The sequence below is a fragment of the Mesocricetus auratus genome, unplaced genomic scaffold (assembly GCF_017639785.1).
Source record: "Mesocricetus auratus isolate SY011 unplaced genomic scaffold, BCM_Maur_2.0 Super-Scaffold_100003, whole genome shotgun sequence".
In the NCBI taxonomy this organism is placed as follows: domain Eukaryota; kingdom Metazoa; phylum Chordata; class Mammalia; order Rodentia; family Cricetidae; genus Mesocricetus; species Mesocricetus auratus.
The window spans coordinates 68,478,133-68,501,569 of NW_024429188.1; the positions used below are offsets into that span (position 1 = coordinate 68,478,133).

The 23,437-nt window shown below is 37.2% G+C and overlaps 1 protein-coding gene across 6 annotated transcripts in view; it reads left to right on the forward strand.

Moving 5' to 3' along the window:
* Positions 1 to 22,930, forward strand: part of Diaph2 (diaphanous related formin 2) — a 722,722-nt gene extending 699,792 nt beyond the window's left edge. For all 6 annotated transcript variants that reach the window (XM_013115224.3, XM_040744363.1, XM_040744364.1 and 3 more), the window contains one exon: positions 17,434 to 22,930. In XM_013115224.3, the coding sequence (XP_012970678.1) occupies positions 17,434 to 17,498 (65 nt within the window). In that variant the 3' untranslated portion in view covers positions 17,499 to 22,930. The remainder of the gene's footprint in view (positions 1 to 17,433) is intronic.
* Positions 22,931 to 23,437: the final 507 nt, after the last annotated feature.

The following is a 23,437-nucleotide window of genomic DNA, read 5'->3' on the forward strand; positions in this document are numbered from 1 at the left end:
TTTATCTTACAGTGAATTTTAATGTCCTCTGAAGTCCTTCTGAAAGTTAACTTGTAACAATTTCCTTTGCAGTTTTGTCTCTTTTTTTAACCACTTCAAATTAAGGTTGAGCCACGTTAGTCTTATTTGAAATCCACTGTGGCCTTTTGAGCTGGGGAGTGCTGTCTCTTTGAGAACACTGCTTACAAAGGCAGGTTGGAAGATGACTTGAAGGATGGGAAACCTCACTGTAGTGATTAATCTGGCCAGTCCACTATTTTCCAGATTTTAGGAGTAATAAAAGAGATTGTGGACACAATGCAGTGAGAATAGAAACCTATGGTGACCACAATATTTGATGTGAAAATCATCTATAATACACGACCATTTTGGTGACAATATATACAGAAAGAAATGTGAATTCCTTCTGTTGTAGTTAATAACACTACAAAACTGATAAAAATAAATCCAATATTATTTTTCTGGTCCATAGATGCTAGGCTTAATACTAGAAAGATGTGGCTTCTGATCTAGCTATATATTTCCACTTCATTGATATGTGTGTAGCAAATCTGTGTGGCATAAATAGGCTGGACAGAATCCCACATTGTAAATTCAAGGCTTTGTGATAGAATTTGGGATCACCAGAGTCCATTATTGAAAGGAAACTGATAGAGAAACTTAAAAATTGTGGTTCAAATAAGGGTATCTACTAGAAAACTTTGTAAAAATTGAACTATTCATATGGAGACTAGGTTAGTACTGAAATTTGCATAACTCTCTAATCCATTTTTGTTTGAGTCAGGGACAGGAGAATTATTTAATGTGTATTTTTCACTCAGTTCATAACAAGTAAACAGTTGAAAGTCAATCACAATGATTATTGCAGTGTCATAATACACTGGCTCTCATTCTGATCATGGTGCTGATCTACATTTGTCTACATTGTTAGGTGAAATAGTATCAAACCCTGGTACAACTCGACAATGTAAAGCAAACACATGTATAAAAAAGCCTTGATATTGTCAATTTGCTACTTACAAAATAATGCTATAAATATACCTATGCTGATAGTTTTCACTATACTTTATAAATGAAAACAAACAATGTTAAATATACTTGCCTTTGGAAAATAATAGCCTACTGGCCATCACTGAATATTTTTAATAGCATTAGCTATGAAACCTGGATTATCTATTATTATTTTTTCATATTGGACTATTTTGCAACAGAAAAACACTCTGAGCACCTTAAGAAACAAAGTAGGCTTCATTTCTTTCTGCATATCTGTTCGTTCTTTTCTATTTATGTTAAACTGGCTTACTACCCAGTTAAGCATTATCTTGCTATCACAAACAATGCCATGTGTTGCTTATTAGGCAACCTAAGGATTAACTGCCCCAAGGGGACCAGATGTCCACCATGGTCTCATCAATGGCAGCTGGTATGGAAGGAGGATATATAATATATATATATATATACACACACATACATATACGTATATATAATTTCTGGCTGAAAATGGTATTGGATATGTCAGGCACAGTGACCTGAAGTAACTGATTTTGCTCTAAGAAAATATCACCTCTTTCACGGTCATGAAAATGCAAGTGTAAGTTATATTCATTGCCTCCACTTGTTCCTCAACCTTCTGTAGTCTGGCTTCTGCTTGCCTTATTTCACTGAAAGTGCTCTCATTAAGGTCTCTAATGACCTCCATATTTCTAAATCTGATAGTTTTCTGTCTTTATTTAACTGCATCTTTCTACAGTATATGATGTTATTGCTTATTCCATTTTTCAAAATCAGCTCCCTTGCTGCTTACAATGCACACTTACTTTCTGTGCCTCTCTGAATATTTACTGTCTATGTTCTTTAAGGGTTCCTCTTCCTGAGCTCATCTCTTAAATAGCAGCAATTCCCAGAATCTGATCAGTAAGCCACGAAGCTCATTCTGTGTACTTTCCTATGTGATGGCTTAATTTACCATGCATCCAGTGAGTCCCAAATTGCTCTTATCTCTGGCCAAGTCTCTCTCCTGAACTTCAGTCCTATGATACTTAATGGCATGTTGGTCATTTCTGCTCAAATGATTTAAAGGCATCTCCAGCTTGAAAAATACCAAACTGAACTCATCACCTTTTCCTTGAAAGCACTTCCTCCTGCTGCAAGTCCTACCTTAGGTGATGGAGCCACCATTCTCACATATGTATAAGACTAGAAACTTTCAAGTCATCATTTACTCCTTTATCTACCATGTCCAGTTAATCCATAATTCTGATTTGTTCTCTCTTAAATTAATCTACCATATGGTCTTCAAATAACACTATATATTACAATTCACTCCCTATTGCATATCTGAAATTCAAGAGTCTTAAAATTGGTACATAAGATGTATCAGTCATCTGACCATAATGTCTTGTTTTTTAATCACTACTGGCTTTCTCACAGAAACATACTCATTGTTCTCCTCAATACAATGTCTCCCCCTTAGGCTATACATTTCCTCCCAGTCAATTCAGCCTTAACTTTTTTCAAGCAATTACAATATTACTTACTTTTGAAATTCCTTCAAGTCATGCCTCTCTCTCCCAAGACTTTATTTGTGTTCCTAAAGAGTAGACCCTAATCTTGGTCACATCCTTGTATGCTACCCAAGTTGAGTGAAAAATATCTTTAGTAAGAAGGTTTACTTTTCGTTATGATATCCAGATCCAATATAGCCTTTGAGTTATCAACCAAACTCCTTGAGAACTATGTGGCAGGGTTGAGAGGAAGCCTTAACACGTCTCTGACAGACCAATTTTTAAACCAAAAGACTACAAACACTACACCATAGCTGCCAAAGAAGAAGGCACTGTCACATTTATTTCTCTATTGTTGTTGCACAATGCAAGGCACATAGTCACTCTTCAGAAAGGATAATTGAAGTAAATTGCATGCTTGTTTTGGTATAGCAAGAGAAATGCACAGCGTGGAACAGAATCTTCTGATAAAGACAGGCCTACACTCCTATGCCGTTTCCAGTGACTAGACTACACAGGAAAGCAAATTAAAGGTCAGCAGGTTGCCTGGTAAAACTGCTCTCCTAGGAGGGAAGAAAATGAGTGACCATTTTTACTAGATGCGTCATTCAAAGCAGGCTGGAATCTCTAGAAATAATCTCTTTCTACCCTTAGGGACAAATCTGTCCAGACAACTGGAATCCTAAAGCAGAGAAATAATAGAAAGCAGTCTGGCAACATTTCTATACACACTGGATGACAATAAGAAAAATAAATATATAGTATAAAAGATTTTCATTGCTTCCCAAGGGCATAAAAATATCCTAGCCTGTGATGACTTGTGAAATAAATAAAAAGTCAGAACTTTGGTAAATTCTGATTTCCTGTCTAATATTTATTAAGTCTTTGTTTTTTGGGCTAATGTGAAAAAGATTTTTTTATAAACATCTATTTGCAAACTTTGTCATTGTCTCAAAAGTGGCTAAAAATTGACATGGTGCTGTAATTAGTCTGTCTAGACTTCAAAATATGTAAAATCTGTCCACTGAAATCTTTGAAATTTGACTCTTGTAATGGCATGTATTAAAGACACTAAGCTTTTATTCTTTATCAGGTGCCATCATGGTCCATTGCCATTATTTAGTCATTGTAACTATGCTGTTTAAGTAGACAGTTCATATTATTTATTATTTCCATGATGGCAAAGATGAACATAAATGAGGAAACAGCTATTAAGAAACAAAGACATAAACTGCCAGGCAGGGGTAGACCTCGCCTTTAATCCCAGCACTTGGGAGGCAGAGGCAGAGAAACCCTGTCTTGAAAAACAAAACAAAAACAAAAAAAACAAAAATATAAACCTATGTGGCCATGCAGTGAGAATCTGAACTATGTGCAACACTCAGCTCTGGCTATCCATTATAAGTAGAGATAATTTCTTACTTGAGACTTCTTGATTGGTGTGTGTGTGTGTGTGTGTGTGTGTGTGTGTGTGTGTGTGTGTGTGTGTGTGTGTGTCCACTCAGCTTAGACTCCTTCTTCCCAGATGTGTCAAGTTGATGACCAAAATTAGCCAACACATCAGGATGTCCTCTGAAAAATGGGTCAGTCGGGGTCATTTACAATCTATGGAAAGAGTCTTAACTGTTTGAATTAGTCATTTCTTTTGGTATCTCATGTGATTTTATTGGTAAGACAAAATCTCTCTACAGATAATGTTATTGCATACTTCCCTATCTTTTAAGTCCTGACCAATCTTTGTGGAGACAGTCTTTTAAGGAGAGTCACTTTTTAACCCTTAAGGTTTTAGAAGTTAGAATCTAAGGTATGTGATATATATTTATAATTGATAATTGTGAAAACAAATTTGTTTAGCCTCTAAAATTTGTGTTTCCTATCACAAAATATTCTGAAGCCCTTAGGCAAAACAGGTAATCGAACCTGTTTTCTGTCCGTTTATTTTCCCTCTTCATTATAATATATTAAATAGTAACATAATCAACCAAGAGTTGACACAGACACCTTTTTAATTTTTTACTTAATATATTTTTCATACTATGTACTTTGATCATATTATTTTCCCTCCAATAACTCCTCCAAGATCCTCCCTCCCTCCCTCCCTACCCATCCCAACTTCATGTTATTTCTCTCTCTCAAAAAGAAAAAACAAAAACTGAAATAAAAATAAAACAAGAAGAACAAAATTACCAAAACAAAACGAAGAGTATAATAGAAAACATTGGGTCCATTTGGGGCCTGCCCTGAAGTCTGGTTGATAGAGCCAGTGACACTCTATTGAAGAAAATTGATTTTTCCTTCCCCAACAAGAATCAATTACAAATAGCTTCTTGCTTAGGAGTGGGACTTTGTGCTACCTCCCCATCTCAGTGTTAGGATTCTGTTTGTTTTGAACCTGTGCAGGTCTAATGCATATTATCACAGTGAATCCATATGTGCATCAGTACTGTTGTGTGTGGAAAATGCTGTTGTCATGAAGTCATCTACCAATACTGGCTCATCTCAACTCCTTCAGCATGAATCCCTCAGCCTTGAGGGAAGAGGGTGACAGAGAAATCTCTTTTAGGGGTGAATGCTCCAAAGGCTTTCACTTGCACACTGTCGGGCTTCTATTCTTTAAAAGTTGAAAACAGTATGTGATTTGCACCTAAAGACAGAATTTAACATACTATCTAGGATTTACCCCTAATTTAACAAATAATTTCTATTCAATACCAAAATACTATTCATTAGGGAAAAATACATAAAAGAAAAATCATTGTCTGGCCATGTAGCTCCCTTCAAAACCTAAATGAAAAATCATTTTCACACTATTTAGAGGTTATTGCTGGTTTTACTAGTACATGTCCTTTCAAAAACTTTAGAATTACAAATTGTATGTTTTCACTAATGGGGATATGACACATTACTTGGTTGCATATCTTTCTCACTTTAAAATGGGAACTTCTTTGTCTCTAGTATGTATACATCTATATAATAATTTAGACTGGCTGTAGAATAAGCCACTATATATAACTTGCATACTATATTGAATCTCATGATGACCTATAAGCTATACAGAATATAAACAGCATTTTAGAAAGCATCTGAAAGAACAGCTGTAACATGTAGTCTTCCTGCCTGGGCCCTGCTGTAGTTTCAGCCCTTCAAAAATACACAAAACACTATATTAAGTATGAAGCTCTTGGCCATTCGCTATGATTTCTAATCAGCTAGCTCTGACTTAATGTTTAACCCATAATTGCTAATCTGAATATTTCCCTGTCTCTTACCAGAGAAAGGTTTGAACCTCTTAATTCTCCCAGGTCCTACATCGTGACTCTGTGCCTCTCTTTCCCAGAACCCTCCTTGACTCCTAGTCCCACCTACCTTGCTTCCCTATTGGCCAACAGTGCTTTATTCAACAACCAATAAGATAAGCACATGCACAGAAGGACTTCCCCCATCAAACAGCCTTTTGTGTTTTCACCTTTTCTTGATCAGATGATGACTGGCATTGTCCCAGTAAACTTAAAATAATTCATTGAGGCTTCTTCTGCAAAATAAGCTGTTAGTAGCCATCTTTATTCACTTAGTCTTGGCTTAATGCTCAGTTTTACATGGGCTGTATTAGACACTAAAATTATAAGGGATTTTGAGACACTTGTGAATGTAAAGTTGAGAAGCTGTGTGTTAACTCTCTTAATTGTTCATATTTAAAACAACTGCTGACTGACTTCTACCGGAAGGGACACTTTATATTTTAAAAACAATGGCACTGACAGCTGCTAAAGTGTCTGTAATATTAACCACACAGGTTGTCTTTGTCCACACAACTGGTTAAGTAATTAAGCACAGGCTAGCATGGGGATCATTAGTGATGGGAACACCTGGTTATAGACTCTTGCATTGTAAACTGTAGGCTAAGCATCTTCTCAAAATCATAGGCAGGGCTTTGTTACTGTGGTATGGTCTTTTGGGAGATGGACATATTGTGTAGGAGAAAGGGCCGGCATTTCTGTCATAATACTGAAACCAGGGTATTTTAGTTCCCCCCACACCTCCCACACAGGAACTACTTAAGCCAGATAGGTGGCCTGAATACTACCAAACCTCCAACATCATCTAGAAATAGGGAATGAAAACACAAATGCTAGCTTGCACATGTTAAAAACAGTAAGACTAGATGTTTAACCTTAGAGTGATTCTGAAACAAAAGCAGATGACAGGTGAGTATATTCTAGGTCAGCATATCAGCACTGAACCTCAGGCAGATCACAAACAACTGCCATGGAGAATGACAGTGGATTGTCCATCATATGATCAGAGTTTGAGAAATGGCTGATGGCAAGTATTCTTAGTCACAGGAATCTATGCCACCCATCGAATAGAAAGTCACACAGATGACAGGTGGTAGTAATGAGTTGACCCCAGATTCCTAGTGCCATTTAGCAACTCGTTTATTCAGCACCAAACCAAATAGTTACTCAGTCTCTCACCCTGCTAAACACTCTGGCCCAGATCATTGTAATCTTTACCTTGATCATCTTTTGTACTACCACTCTCGATACTGCTATGTAGGCTTCAACAACTTCTCTAGATGACTTCAGAGAGCCTCATTTCTGGTGATCTTCCCCATCGTTCCAAGGTAGAACTTCAGCTTATGTATAAATACTTGAAAATTGTTTTTAAGAAACAGAATTTAAATTAAAATAATGTCCTTATAGAAATAGCTACCAAACACAATAGCTACAAGTATAAACAGTTCCTTTCCTTTCATTATGTCATTTTATTCTTTTCCTTGGGGAAAAGCAAGTTAAGATGTATAGTTATTCTGATTTTCATTTTATATATCCATTCCTTTTTTATACCTTCAAATACAAAATTTGCATAACTGAATGGTCTACAATATAAAGAACTAAAACTCACTTTTTTATTAATCAGCTATCTTTCCATTTCTTTGTGTTTAAATTCCACCTATCTTTTAAGTCCCAATGAGGGTAAAATTTTGCCTGACCTCTAACTCCTGCATTCAAGAGATATGATTTTTTTCTCTACTTGGAGTCTGCACTGCATTTAAAATGAAGTTGATGCTACAGGAAGCACATAATTAATTTAATGTTATTGCTCTTGGTACATTTATCCTTCCCACTCTAGTAATGTGTAAGGTTACTCGTTACGTACCAGGTGGATATGTTATGCAGTAACAATTTGTAGCTAGATGGAAGAGTAGAAAGAAGTTTTTCCTTGTATTCATGGCAAAGATATATGCCCTCTGTGTAAGAAGCATAGCTGAAGGTAAAGTCAAGGATCAATGCCTGATTCATTGCTAGTGACTGGATGATGACTTCATTAACGGTTTTTAAGAAACTTCTGCATATGAGCCACTATGATGTACACCCTGAACAGCCCTGTTACACTTTTCAAAATATCCAGTATTTACTCCCCAGCATGAGTTTTACTTATAGAATTTCCTCTAAAATTTTCCTAGTATGTTCTAATATTCTTACTTTATTTGTTTGTATTTTTGATATTTTCTTATGCAGATGTCCTCATTATGCTCTCATCCTCACAGAGAGAAAATTTGATTCTCTAGCTAAGAAGCAAATATAATGCTTGACTAATGTACAAATCCAAAGACATTAAAAAATCTATTCACTAGCTGTGACATTGAGTCCAAAGATAATCAATAACAAGGTCAGTGGCAGTTGAAATACTGAATAGTAGACTGATTTTCTTTTATCTGCACCACATTTTTCTAAGATCCTTTGAAATACCAAGTTATCAATTATGTAAATGGCAGCCATTTAAAATACCAACAAGTTGAGTATACATGTTATAAAAGCAACATGTTTTTGAAAGATGAAAGTATCACATAGATTCTACATTTGTAGCTTAATATGGATTAAATTTTTAATGCCTTAAAGTAATATTATTGTACTGTGTGATTTTACTTTTATCTTGTATTTCTATCTTCCTAAAGTTGCTATAATTGCGTTTGTTTAATAATGTACCCTTATATTGCTACAAGACTTGGTAGTTTGCAAACTATGAAGTTCATAATAGAGATAGAGAGTAGAGTTACTACCTGGCAGGAAGGATAAGAAGAAAGTGAAATATAGAAAGGTGATTTAATCTCAGTACTGCAGTTTTATAGAATATAATTTGTTTTTCCCCTAGCACAGCAGAGTTTCATGCTGATAACAAGCTCCTGAATTAATAAATCCATTGCAACTATTGAGACTTTTCCCTTAATAACATAACGAATGCTGAGTGTTAAGAAGAGGAAATACATTCTTTGTACAGATGTTACCTCTAGCAGATCTATATCCCTAAACATAAAAAACTACCAACATCATACCCTCAGCAATATCAATGTGAAAATAATTTGTGCATCTCAATTAGAATACTATATTTCCCACATAAAACATGCTGTTTCTCAGAACGTATTTGCTTATTTTCCAATTGGAAAGGCATTTAGGGGTCTATTTTGTTATCATTACATGTGCTTAACTCCAATTATAGTTAATGGGTGTTGTGTATCTATAGTCACAGTAGCCTCTGAACTATTTTAACATTATTGCTTTCCATTACCATAATCGTTAAAACAACTTTCCACTCTTCTGCCAACCTGAACTACCACAGTATTCTAGGTTACTGCTGTCTTTGCATGGATTTATTGTAAGAATATGGATTATACAATGTGGCCTGTTTCAAGCTTTGAATACACTCAAATATCATTGACATTTGAGTTGGTAGTCCTAGAACTTTTTAATTGTTAAGCAGGGATGTAATTGAGTGTATAATGCACATGCACTTTCGCAGAACATCCTATGTATACAATTCCACTAGAATTATAGTGTTTGACTGATCCAGACTCCATAAATGTAGTGTCAGTGAGGAGCCCACAGAAATCACTGGGGCCTTGGATAGTAGATCAGTGTTTACCATGGTATATGAATGAACTTTGGGAGCCCATTCCAAACAGAGGGATGCTCTCTCAGCCTGGACACATGGGGGAGGGCCTAGGTCCTGCCTTGGATGAAATGATAGACTTTGGAGATCCCCCCAAGAGGACCTCACCCTCCCTAGGGTATGATGTGGGGATTGGGCTGGGGGCGGTGGGGGGCCTGGTGGTAGGACAAGGGAGGAGGGGTGGGAGAGGGAGCTGGGATTGGCATGTGAAACATTCATGTTTCTAATTTAAATAAAAACATATTGAGGGAAAAAACAATTCCACTGGAATAAAGCTGGTAAATACTGATATCTGGTAGATGCCCAAAATTTGAAGCATACAACAAAATAGGAGAACATGAAGTTCACAAACTGGAAGCACTAGACTTTATCAAAGGTAACAAAACTATACATTTAATTTCAGTTACACTTTTGACAAAGGCAAAACAACAAGGCTCGCTGTCTTGGTATAATTGATGATGCTCTTTTGGATACTTCTGGACTCTGCTCTATTTCACGAAAAAAGGTGACCAGGCTGTTAGAAAAAGTGATCAGAAGACAGTGAGGGGGAAAAGCCTTGTTCCATTTTCAAGAAATCCTGGAAACTCCAAAAAGTGGCTGGGGAGGAATCATATGTCAGTGGTAAAGCACTTGCCTGGCATGCATGAAGCCTTGTGTTCCATACCGAAACCATACACAGACACACAGATACAGATACACACATGGACCTGAGCATCAGTATACTCCCAGTTGAATACTGAGTTATCACTAGGGTAAACTTAGGATCCATTGGTTATGTTTTTTTGTTGTTGTTGTTTGGTTTTTTGGTTTTTTGGTTTTTTCGGGACAGGGTTTCTCTGTGGCTTTGGAGGCTGTCCTGGAACTCGCTTGGTATTCCAGGCTGGTCTCGAACTCACAGAGATCCGCCTGCCTCTGCCTCCCGAGTGCTGGGATTAAAGGCGTGCGCCACCATTTATTGAGTTCTGTTATTTTTTTAGGTTCTTTTTTTATAGTTGATGTATTTTTAAAAATTTTTTATGTATGTTTTTAATTTAAATTAGAAACATGCATGCTTCAAATGTCTATCCAGGCTCCCCCCTTCTCCCTCCACCAGCCCCCACCCCCAGGGAGGGTATGGCCCTCCTAGGCGGGATCTCCAGATTCTGTCATTTCATCCAGGGCCGGACCTAGGCCCTTCCCCATGTGCCCAGGCTGAGAGAACATCCCTCTATTTGGAATGGGCTCGCAAAGTTCATTTGTATGGCATGGTGAACAGTAGTCTACTACCAAAAGCTCCAGAGATTTCTGAGGCCTCCTCACTGACACTACATTCATGGAGTCTGGATCAGTCCCCTGTTGGCCTCTTAGTCATCAGTCTGGGGTTCAAGAGCTCCCCCTTGTCCAGTCAGCTGTCTTTGTGGGTTTCACTAGCACGGTCTTGACCACCTTGCTCATCACTCCTCCAACTCTGTTACTGGGCTCCAGGGGGTCAGTTCAGTGTTTAGTTGTGAGTATGTCTCTGCTTCCATCAGTCACAGGATGAAGGTTCTAGGATGTCACATAAGGTAGTCACCAACCTTATCATCAGGTAGGGGCTATTAATGTAGTCTCTCCGCTATTACTTAGTTTTCCAGTTGGTGTTATTCTTGAACATCTCTGGGAATCTCACTAGTGTCAGCTCTCTCCTCAAAGCTATAATGACTCCAACTATTATGGTATCTCTCATCCTGGTCTCCTCTATTCTTACCCCGACTCAGCCTTCCTGTTCCTCCATGTCTTCTTCTACCCTCCTCTTATCCCCCTCTCTTTTTCTTGGTTCCCTCTCTTCTCCCCCCATGTTCCCAATCTGCTCAGGAGAACTTGCCTTTTCCACTTCTCTGGGGTATAATGCATGTCTCTTGGGAACCTCCCTGTTTCCCAGACTCACTGGCTCTGGGATTGTTGGCTGACACTCCCCTGATCCATATCTAAAATCCATATATGAGTGAGTACATACCATGTTTGTCTTTTTGTGACTGGGTTACTTCACTCAGGATGGTTTCTTCTAGTGCCATCCATTTGCCTGCAAATTTCAAGATTCCGTTGTGTTTTTCCGCTGAGTAGTACTCCATTGTGTAAATGTACCATATTTTCTGTATCCACTCTTCAGTTGTGGGTCATCTAGGTTGCTTCCAGGATCTAGCCAATACAAATAATGCTGCTATGAACATAGTGGAACAGACATCCTTGTTGTAAGAATGGGCATCTTTTGGGTATATGCCTAAGAGTGGAATCGCTAGGCCGTGTGGTAGACTGATTCCCATTTTCCTGAGGAATCTCCATACTGATTTCCAAAGTGGCTGTACAAGTTTGCACTCCCACCAGTAGTGGAGGAGTGTTCCCCTTTCTCCACAACCTTTCCAGCATAAGCTGTCTTTGGTGTTTTTGATTTTAGACATTCTGACAGGAGTAAGATGATATGTCAGGGTTGTTTTGATTTGCATTCCCCAAATGGCTAAGGATGTTGAGCACTTTCTCAAGCGTCTCTCATCCATTTTAGTCTCCTCTATTGTGAATTCTCTATTTATTTCAGTCCCCCACTTTTTAATTGGGTTCTTTGGTGTTTTGGAGAATAGCTTTTTGAGTTCTTTGTAAATTTTGGAGATCAGCCCTCTGCCAGATGTGGGGTTAGTGAATATATTTTCCCAATCTGTGGGTTGCCTTTTTGTCTTGCTGACTGTGTCCTTTGCCTTACAGAAGCTACTCAGTTTCAGGAGGTCCCATTTATTAATTGTCGATCTCAGTGTTTGTGCTACTGGTGTTATGATCAGGAAGTAGTCTCCTGTACCAATTCTTTCAAGGGTACCTCCCACTTTCTCTTCTAACAGGTTCAGTGTTGCTGGATTTATTATCATTGTAACATAATGTCTACTGCTGAATTGTGCCTCAGAAGGATTTTCATGGGGGTGGTTTAAGGAATTAAACCCAGGGTTTTTCATGTGTTAGCCAAGTATTCTACCATTGAGCTATACCACCAGCCAAAGTGTATGTTTAAAATGAAAATATAAATGACGAGGCTAGCTACAACAGGCACTAAAACATACCATAAAGCTCACATGCATAATCCTAGCATTGAAGAGACAGAGGCCAGGGGATTATAATTCCAGACCAACTTGGGCTAGATCGGAAGAACATGCCTGTCAAATAATTATTACAATAGCAGCAATAATAATAATAATGAAAGAGAAATTATGAGGCTCAAATAGTGAAATGAGAAGGCACTTATACAAAAATTCAGAATAATGTCAATGCTAAAATAATAGAAACTCTAGTATTTTAATACGATAAAAAGGATATAATTAATCTGTATAGCAATTAATGATTATTCACCAAATTGTGATGGAACAGCCTAGGTCCTTTGCAAAGAAAAATAAAACAAGTAACAAAGTAATGTGGAAGTACATCTGGCATTGTGAAACAAAATAAATTGAAGATAATTTTAGTAATTACATATGAATGGATTAAACATTAAAGACCATGAGGAATCATTACTCGATGCTTATAAAATGTCTGAATATTAGAGACATGTCTACTAGAAAATGTCTATAGAGAAAGTTGAGAATAAAATAACATATCAAAATTTACATTTTGATAGAATTAGTTACATAAAAATAGTAAAAAAAATGAAACCATACAGTCCTAAATATCCACAACACAAAATAGGCAAATAACAAAGGAAAATATTTCTAATATATATTTCAGTTAGTTGCTATTTAAAGTATATCATGTGCAAATCAAACAGCATAGCAGTCAAAGGATAAGGCCAGCATGAAAAGGAAAAATAAATGGATGGTAATATGACAAGTTCCACCTTACTAATATTTGAAAAAAAATTTGAAAGGAATGAATCATGTCATTTTTCACTTTTTAGATTAGCACATTTTAAAAGATTATTACACAAAGAGATAAGACAGACAAATTCATGTACTGCCAATTGGATTTAAATTAATGCAACTATTCTCTAATACCATTTGGGGTTACTTCTGCATACCTTAGTAATGCTTCTTCTATTCATGGCATACATATAGATGTAACTATAAGGATGGTCATCTCTCCATTACTTCTATACTTTTATAGTAGCAAAATATTGGGACCAGTTTACATATTCTCCAGAAGAGAAATGACTAGTAAATTGTGATATATTTGCATAATATAAAATGAATACATGGCCATTAAAGATTGTGTTCTCAATATTAGATGTCAGACATTTAATAACAGAAAATTTCTACAAAGAAAAGATAGAACACCACATTGCATGTCTAGTTAACTCTTTAGAGGACTACAGAGGCATATTACACTAAGAAAAGACATGGCATCTTTTATCATAATTTCAGTCTCAACTTAACCATCTCATGTAGTTTGCAAGATATAGCCCTGGGCATACACTTTATTAGGGTATTGACTGTATACCCCCAGGTTGCATACTGCAGAACTGAGACTTCTAGTCTGACTTATGTCCTCTTAGTTTTAGACTATGTTTGACCTGTCTTTAGTCTTTGGTCATTTTACTTGACATATGTAGTAACAGAAAAATTATTGGCGTAAGTGTAAGTATAGATTTAAAACATAATAACATTTATGTATATCCTACATTATGTGTTATTTACACTGTCACTAAATAAATTATTGTATGAGTGGTTTCTAGAACAGTAAGTACCACAATGTGTTTAATCCATTTACTACAATACTCCTCAAGGTTTAGAAATGAATACTACATGTGCTTTTGCTTGGAGAAGGCATGGAGCTTCTTGCTCTTATGACAAGGACAACTTTGACATTAGTTTGACATGGGTAGCCTAATAGAAGGTGCAGAACCATATTAAAGGCAAGACATGGGCTTAAGTTCTCCTTTGGTGAAAGATTTGGAAGATTTCCTGAAGACCATATGCCTCCATAGCATGCTTCTTTGTAAAAGTATACCCTTTTCTCCAATATCACTCTTTAAAGATTTCAATCTCCATAGTAGCATCACCTACACATAGAGTTTATTTCAAAAACTTGTCTCTCTCGAATAAGAAGAATTCTGGTTGACTTGGAAATGAACTTGATCCTGAATAGGTCTTACCAAGCCCTCAAATCGTATAGCACATCACCTACTCTCTCTATCTGTTTCAAAACAAAAACTGCCATCATTTTCACAATCACCCCAATTATACTGTTACTTCTGACAGCAATAATATCTAATGGTTGCTCTTTTATTATAAATGTGATGCTGACTTATGAGGTCCTTATGATTATTAGTACTGAATACCACAAATATAGAAGTTATGTTTCAAATATCCCTTTAGTAGTATTTCAGTCTCATATTAAAATATGAAGTCACTCTTGAGCATGAAAATTGTGATTGCTAGATTATTAGCCATTAGATGTGAAGACAGATGGAAAATCTGTGTAAGCATATGAAAATACAGAAGTGTGTGTGTGTGTGTTTGTGTGTTTGTGTGTGTGTGTGTGTTTTATGAGATGTGTTTAATTCCACTTATGGCTTAATCCATAGAACTTTATGGTACAAATATATGTTTTATGACAAAATTAGGTTTAAAATAAATATAAAGAACTGAAAATTAATTTTAAAAATTCAGATCAGCAATTTTTGCCATTGTTTTCAATGGCTTTTTCTTCATAAACAAGGTTGTAGGTTGATATTTCAAAACTATGAGTTGTGACCTTTACAGAATTTCTTCTTCATGAAATTATCTTACTAAGTTGGGAACCTGTTAGGCTCCTATGGGAGAGAGATAGAAGGGAGAGAAAAAGAAAATCTAAAGTAGTTTTCTTTTCTATTGGCTATAAAGCCAGGTTTGGGTCCTGAACCAATGCTTATGTCACTTTCTAAAATCCTCTTTTTGGGGGGGGGGTTCAAGACAGGGTTTCTCTGTGGCTTTGGAATCTGTCCTGGAACTAGCTCTTGTAGCAGCCTGGTCTTCAACTCACAGAGATCCACCTACCTCTGCCTCCAGAGTGCTGGGATTAAAGGCATGAGCCACCACTGCCGGCTACTTACTAAAATCTTTAACATCCTTTAGTCAGTTTGCTTCAGCTCAAAAGCATTTTGTCACACCAAATGCCACTAATAAATTGCAAGTTAGTGTGAATCCTCACATCCTATCATTTAATACTGTGACACCAGAGTTTTGGAAGTGATGTACTAGGTATTGGTTATGTTATAGGGTCCCAGAGTCTTCCTGGAGGGAAGCATGAATATCTGTTGACCTCAATTTGTAGGATCTCCAGTGTACCTGTTTGTTTCAGAGAGTTGGCACAACGCTGTGGGAATACTGCCATCATTCTTGTATCTGAGAAAAACACTTAAGTTTTAATTCTTGCAATGCAATGGGAACCATGTGATTGCAGCTTAAGTTTTAAATGTCTTCTAAGAAGTCCCAAACTAATCTGTATGCAAACCTGTGCCATCTAAGTAATAAGCCCTTTATCCAGGAATGTTATCTTCACATTTTTAGTTGAATTGTGATCCATATCACAAATTAAATAATGGATTTTTTAATGGTATCTTCAAAAGGATACCCAAATAATCCATCACTCAGATGTATCTCCAAGTACAGAAAGCCTCTTGCTTTCTCACCTTTCTGCAATATGATTGCATTCTGAAGGATTGAGTATGCTTTAAACTTCTGACTAGCTTGCTCGGTGCACTCACAAGGTGGTGTTAATGAGGCCAAGGTCAAGAGTGCAAGAAGGTTTTGCTGTGTGTTGACCACAGACTACCGGGAATCAGTCAAGAGATGATAGCACAGGCCAGAAAGGCATCATGACAAAACCTCAGCACTTCTCAGTCCGGGCTCCCCATGAAGAGACAGGATATGCTAGTGGGCCATCATCATCTTAGGGAGGAAATGAATATCAGTTTGGGAGGCTCCAACATCTACTTCTGAACAAAGCAGGCCTGACATTTAGGCATTAACTTTGCATTATAATCTCCCATCATACCATTGATTTGCTGTGTAACCTTCATCACTAAAGCAGAGATAATAGGATGGAATGAAATGGGCTTACCTCCCGGGGATGTTGTGTGAATTAGCAAATTAACTAGTGTAAAGTGTTAGCATTTATGTAAGTGCTGGTGGTTGTCATTATTTCTAGGGACTGAGTCTCATTCTAAATAGAGAATCTAAGTATGTTATGCTTTTGCCAGGAAGAGATTTTCACCCACATCAATTGCATTTAAGCTGAGCATAAAACAGAGGTGATAATAATATAGTAGTGATCATCACAATGCAGAGCTGTAAGCCTTCTCCCTATTAAAGCAAAAACTATTTTCAGCAACTTTCAATGCTTTTAAACTTTGCTTTCCAAGCTTCGTGCCAACAGTCATCTCTATAGTGATTATTCTTCCTGTGATGGGTAGGGGGAGTGGGACCAAGAATAGGTCCCATTCATTATTCATTCCTGTAATGACTATATAATGTATTGAATTTGTTTACATCATACAATCAGGCAAACTCAGTAGCTGCTTTGATTGCCATGTATTGCAATCATTGTTTTAAAAAAAGAAAAGAAAAAAACTTTTGCCCCCACTCTGCATACACTGATGTCCTTTAGAGGTAGACAGCACACAAATTGAAAATTCATGGGGGATTGAAGAGGTTTTTAACAAAAGGCACTGTACATAGATCTTTTCAATTTAACATCTTCACCAGGGAATTTTGTTGTCACCTGCTTATTTCCAAGGAGTCTGTGCTTGAGAGAATTCTTCCATTTCTTTTATCACTCTGCCTCTGCTTACCAAGAAAAATCATTTCTTGCTGATTGCAGAACTCTTGAACTCAGCCTGGCAGCTGCAGTGTAAACGCCTCAGATCCGGGCTCTTTGCAGCTTATTTCCATATTCATTTGAAGTGATTTTTCAAGACTGTTTGAAAACCTCTCTTGACCTGACACTGTGCAATAGTCAGGATCTAAAATTCACTGTGTGTTCCCTTCTTCTTCTGTTTGTCCTATAGATAACAGACGGACCCCTCTGGAAAGATCACGTTCTCGCCACAGTGGAGCCATGTCAGCCAAGTGATTCCTGATGCCAGAGAGAATGGAGACATTTAAGAAAACAAAATCATCCATCTTGAGAAGAATAAAATATACACTCAAGGGTTTGAGTGGAAATAAATGCATTTTAACAAAGGTCAAGCTGAGCTGGGTGAAGTAATGTGTATTTGTAGGAGTACTGTAAGTACACTAATCTGAACCCAGCTGTCATGATTAGAAAACATTTGTTCCTCTGTAGTATAAAGACGCACATTACTTGTCATTGTGTGTGATGGCCTGACTGTGAAGATGAAAGTATGAAAAACAAATCATAAGGCTTCTACAAACATTCCAGTCCGTCAAAGAATTTAAAACTGAAATTTCTTGGTCATACTTACCCACTCCACCCCACCCTCCCCTAAAAAACAGGAAGGAAGGAAGGAGAGAAAGAAAGAAAGAAAGGAAGGAAGGAAGGAAGGAAGGAAGGAAGGAAGGAAGGAAGGAAGGGAAAGTGCAATCAATGGGAAGAATTTTCAGTCTCTACTTCTAGCTCTTCTTATGTATATAGTGTAAAGTCCAAGAGAATGGGTGTGTTAATGATTGACAAGGTACACATAGCACACTCTGGAAGAGAAGCCCCAATCAAAGTATTTAGAACTGTTCTCAAGTGAAAACTGATGGAGTCATCCATTTGGCAGAAATTCATCCTACCGTTAGTCTAGTGTTTCAGCATGACATCACACACACTTACCCATTACTAAAAATAAACCAAAGTTTAACAGAATCAGCTAGATTTCAACTTTATTTAACAAGTATTTTCTAATTATGCATAAAAATCTGCCTTACAGAATTTCTTTATATAGATATTTTTGAGAAAACCTCTACATGTTCATGCATATATTAGGGATGAGCCTGAAAATTTTATTGCCTTTCTTTCGATTGGAGAGGAAGATATTGATTCCGGTTCTTCGCTCCAGTGCTTCTTTCTCCCTTCGCCCCTGAGAACTAGGGAATAGAGCAATAGAACTGTTCAGAGGAAGAAAAGGGATTTCTTTACACAGGAGGCAGTAGGAAACTTTGGAAAGGTCAATTGTTTTCTCTCCCTTTCGACCCCTTTTCCCATTCTACTTTGGTGGTTGAAGTAAAGCAAATTTCTGTGCCTGCAAGTGTATGTGAGTATGTGTGCACATGTGAGCGTGCCTATGTGTGCATGTACATGTATGTGCACATGGGTGTGTGTGTTTATATCTCTTCATGTAGTAATTCCATACCCCAGTAACAAGGCAAACCTCTCTGTCATCATCATACTTACTTACCTTATATTATTAACACATTTCAGTGATGCTGCCAAAACAACGCTACCAGATAAAGAAGCTCAGCATTGTTTTAAATGTGTAAGAGAGCAGAAGTTATACTTAACCTGTCTATTCTCTTACAATGTGCATTCGTAATAATTGGTGTAAGTTCTCTGGAGTGTAATTTCAAGATTAATTCATGCAGATGATTGTGATTGCTGTAAAAGATTGCTTGTATGTATATTTCTTATGTAGAAAATTCTGTTTCTCCAAAGCACATTATAAACATTCAGAGAAAAGAACAAATGGCTGACTTGGCAAGCCACCTTCTGAGATAATGTAAACAAGTGACCAGTAGCTCACAGAATCTTTATACAGATGTATAGTAATTTAAACTGTTGCCTTTCACTCTAGTGCATTCTTACTTGGGTATTATACTTTAAAATACTCTGGAGCTGCTATTAAGTAGAGAAATCAGAAGGTAAAAATGTCTGAGTCTTTTTCCATCTTTTCTTAAGTGAAACTACACACATGAACACACAATACACACTTAAGAACATACCACTTTCACACACTTTTTTAAAAAACGATAACCACAAAATTTACGTTCTACTATTTGATGTAAATAACTACTGTAGGCATTTTTGACTTTACAAAGTATTTTCTGAAATATTGTGGTATGGCTTCTTTGACGTTTTGTGTTTTGTTTTTATATCTTTTCAGGCTGTAGAAAATTGATGTTGAAATGTAAACTTTGCCTGAAATTTGGGGCATTTGCCCTGCCATATTATCTAACTGGTCAAGGTTGAAATAGTTACATGTATCACCTTTTCCAGATGTGAACTTGCCTTATTTTCTAGTTTGTAAACAAGAATGAATGAAGTACTATTATTGATAAATTATATATTTGTATTTAAATGCATTCCACATGCTTTTCACAAGCATTAGAAAACCTTTCGAGGGACACATAATTAACTTACATGGCTTACAATAGTCCTGTTCCAGCTACTTGCACTTTTTGTTTTAGGTTGAAAGGTATCATCCAAAAAGTTACATAGTGCCATTCTTAAAACCAAATTAGGCTGAAGTATTTTATTTATTTTTTGTTTATTTCTGCCACAGATGAGAAACACCATTTCTACAACTTTTTTCTCTAGAATGTTACAGAAACAAGATAGCTGGTTAGAATAGTTTCTTTTGGCTACTGTAATGCTTGACCATAAATCTGATGGTTTAAGTAAGACCACAGCAATGTATTCTCCCATGGTCCTGGAGGCTAGAATCTTGACATGTGGGCATCAGACCATTCATGCTACCTCCAGCAACTACAGCAGAGGCCCCTTCTTTGCCCTGCTCATCTTCAGATGGCCAAAGGCATTATATGGCTTATGACCACATTTTTTCTCTGTTCCTCTTCATATCATCTTGTCCTCTGTGTATCTGGTCTCTCTCTTCCTCTCTTATAAGGATTCTGATGTTGGCGTTTAGAGACCACCATGCTAAAACAGGATAATCCCCTCACCACAGACCTTGAACTTTATGATCTCTCTCTGACTCTTCTTCCAAACATGCTAACATTCTTATCTGGCCTGTCTGCCAACAGATCCCCCAAATTTATGTTTGTCCCATATGTAAAGTGCATTTACCCAATCTCAGCATTCCCTAGACTTAATCCTAATTTTCATCCAAATTTCTTCTAGTCCAATAATCTAGATTGTCTAATGAAGTATGAGTGATATGCCCAATCTTGAAACAATATCCTTTTTCTACCTGGGACTCAATGACAAAACAAATAAAAATGAGCTATTTTCTTCTAAAATAGCACTGGGTAAGGCATGAACTAATAACAAAGACACTCCTGCTCCAAAAGGGAAAGAACAGAAAGTAGATAGGAGTCAACTGCCCCAACAGTTCTCAAAGAAGCCAGCCTAACAAGTTGTCCATTGGTGTTAAGGCATGGCAATGGCTTTCTGTCTGATAACACTCTTAGGAACTGCAGCTCTTTTCTCTTGGATATAGGACTAGACCTCTGTTCCAGGGCTCAGGTCTCTGCCTTTGTACCCATAGCTGGTCTTGTCATCGGGGTACTCCTTTTATAACTTGAAAGTGATGACATTTTTGCAGATGAATAACTGTATTAGCTTGTTCTCTGCCCGTGGTGATCTATCTGGCAGCCTTCTCTCATTTCCTACCTGTCCTCCTCAAGCCAAGCCAGTAGTATTCTGATAATTATTATACTCTCAAAAAGCATGTGGGACTTCTATGTAGGTCATGTCAACCCATACCTTTAGAAAGGGGTGACCTCACAGTTCTTTCCTAGATAGCTAGCTTCAGCTCCGTGTGTGGCTTTCTCTGAGATAGTTGAATGAATCCAAGAATGTGTTCCTGATCCATTCAGTGACATCCTTTAAAAGCTGGTAGGACATACCTTCATCTTCACGCCACAGCAGTCCTCACACAGAATTTCCTCATTTTACCATCTTTAAGAGTAACAAACTTTACCAAATTAAGTGCTATTTCCTTATTGACACACAATTCTTTCTTGAATTGCCTCTTCTTTCATTTCCTTCTATTTAGATTTTTTTGTAAATTTTAAGGACAAAAATTATGATATTTTCATGCATATTTTCTTTTTCTGTTGACCCTTCTCCCCAACTTCTATCCTCCTGCCCCTCACTTCCACCACTACCCCAGGGTACAAACCCATCAGTAACTTCCATTTCACTTTCATGTCTCATATAGTATCCTCTGTTTTCCTCCCCACTCCCTTAAAACTTCTGCCCTGCCCCCAGCAGGAATGAATTAGCTCATACCTCCAACACTTAGCTTGCCAAGCTCCTCACCTAAATACCCAACTTTATCACTTACAAGATCAAGATTGGCTTTCCACAAAACTATTGGAGACAATTCACATAAGTTGTTGTTTTGTTTGTTTTCTGATTTGCTGCTATATAACAACTGCCTTTCTTCTGGTTCCCAAAACAATATTCATTTCCTGTTGTGTTCTCACCAGAAATACCTTTAACATCCACATTCCCATCAGTGGTTTGGCTCACGCAATCTATAGTTTCTCTAATAAGTTCGTCATCAAAACTTGTTCTAACTTCTGCCCAGTCTCCAATCCCAAAGCCACTTTAACATCTGTAGGTATCTGTCATATCAATACCCCATCTCATACTAAAATTCCTATTAGAGTCCTATGGTTACTGTAACAGATTCCCACAAACACAGTGGGATAAAAAAGTAGATTTCCTGTTCTGTAGTCTTTTTAAGGCCACAAATCCAAAACCAAGTTATTGGCAGGACAGCACTCCTCTGCAGGCTCTAGTAGAAAATCCACTCTTTGTCTGTCTTGTATGATTTTTTAAATTATTTCTTGGATTGTGGCTTCATCCCACTTTGCTCTGTCTTTTGAAATCTTCCCCTCTGTATATATAATCTACCTCTGTCTCTCTCTTGTAGGATAATTTTGATAAACCATCCAGATTATCTATGACAACATCCTCACACAGCCTAAATTTAGTTACACCTGCCCATACCTGCTTAACCAATATAACAACATCTCAAATTCTGATGATTAGCACATGACCAAACATGTCTTTTTTGTGGGGGACCTAATTCAACCACTATAGTAGTCATTGCAAATAAATGTACTTTATACCTTTTAAAATGCATCCTTGGTGCCCAAGCCAAATTTATTAAAAGCTAATGTCTGCACAGGATACTGCATGCTTTGTTATTATATAGACAAAAGGCTATTCTAAATTTTGGTTGATGCTTTTGCCACTGTAGTCAATTAGCTGAAAAAAATTCATGGATCTCTGCTCTAGTGTATCTGTTCTACCCTTTTTATGAAGTCTTTGTTCAGATGTCTTCTATGATGCATAATGCAGGCACAAAACTACCTCTGATACAGAAGGGTTCTTTACAAGCTTCCTTTATATATTGCAAATCCCTCTGCTGAAGGGAAAGGTAAAAGCAAAGACTGTATTGAATGGGTATTGAGGGAGATTGTGTCCATAGCAAGCCACCTTAAAGAAATAGTTCAAGTAGCAAAAAAAATCTGTCAATTTGTGCTCTCGTTTCACCTCGGAATAAACACCTGTATCTGTGCTGGACCAATAATGACTTGCAATTTCTATATAATGCCTACTAATTCAATAAAGCTCAGATTTGCATTAAATGTTGTACTGTCTATGATTCAGACTAAATATGAATGAAAAGACATGGATGGTGAAGTGTCAAGAGGATGCAAGGATATTGTAGGAAAAGCTTTAGCTAAACAGAGCTTCGGGAGTGTTTTTGGAAGGGCCAGTTCAAGTAGTCATCATGAACTGTCTTCAAAGACTTGCATACTTAAGAGAACGTTAAGATGTTCCTTAGCATTCATGCATTCTGCTCATCAGAATAGTAGAGAAATGTTTACAACTAAAAAGCCATGCAACACACGAACTGTTTTGGCAGAGCTATTTGTACATTGCGTGTAGTGCTAAAGCAAAAGGGCTTCAGATGCCCAGAGGGATAATGTCCAGGAAAAGTAATGAAGAATGGCAGGGTTTTATTCTCTGGAGAGCTTTCAAAAGGAGCCCACCTTGTGGGTGGTGTGTCAAGATCAAGTACTGGACGATGTAATAAACAGATCTGCAAATGACACAGTCCCGATCTTGGCCTACCCATTGTGTCCTTTGAG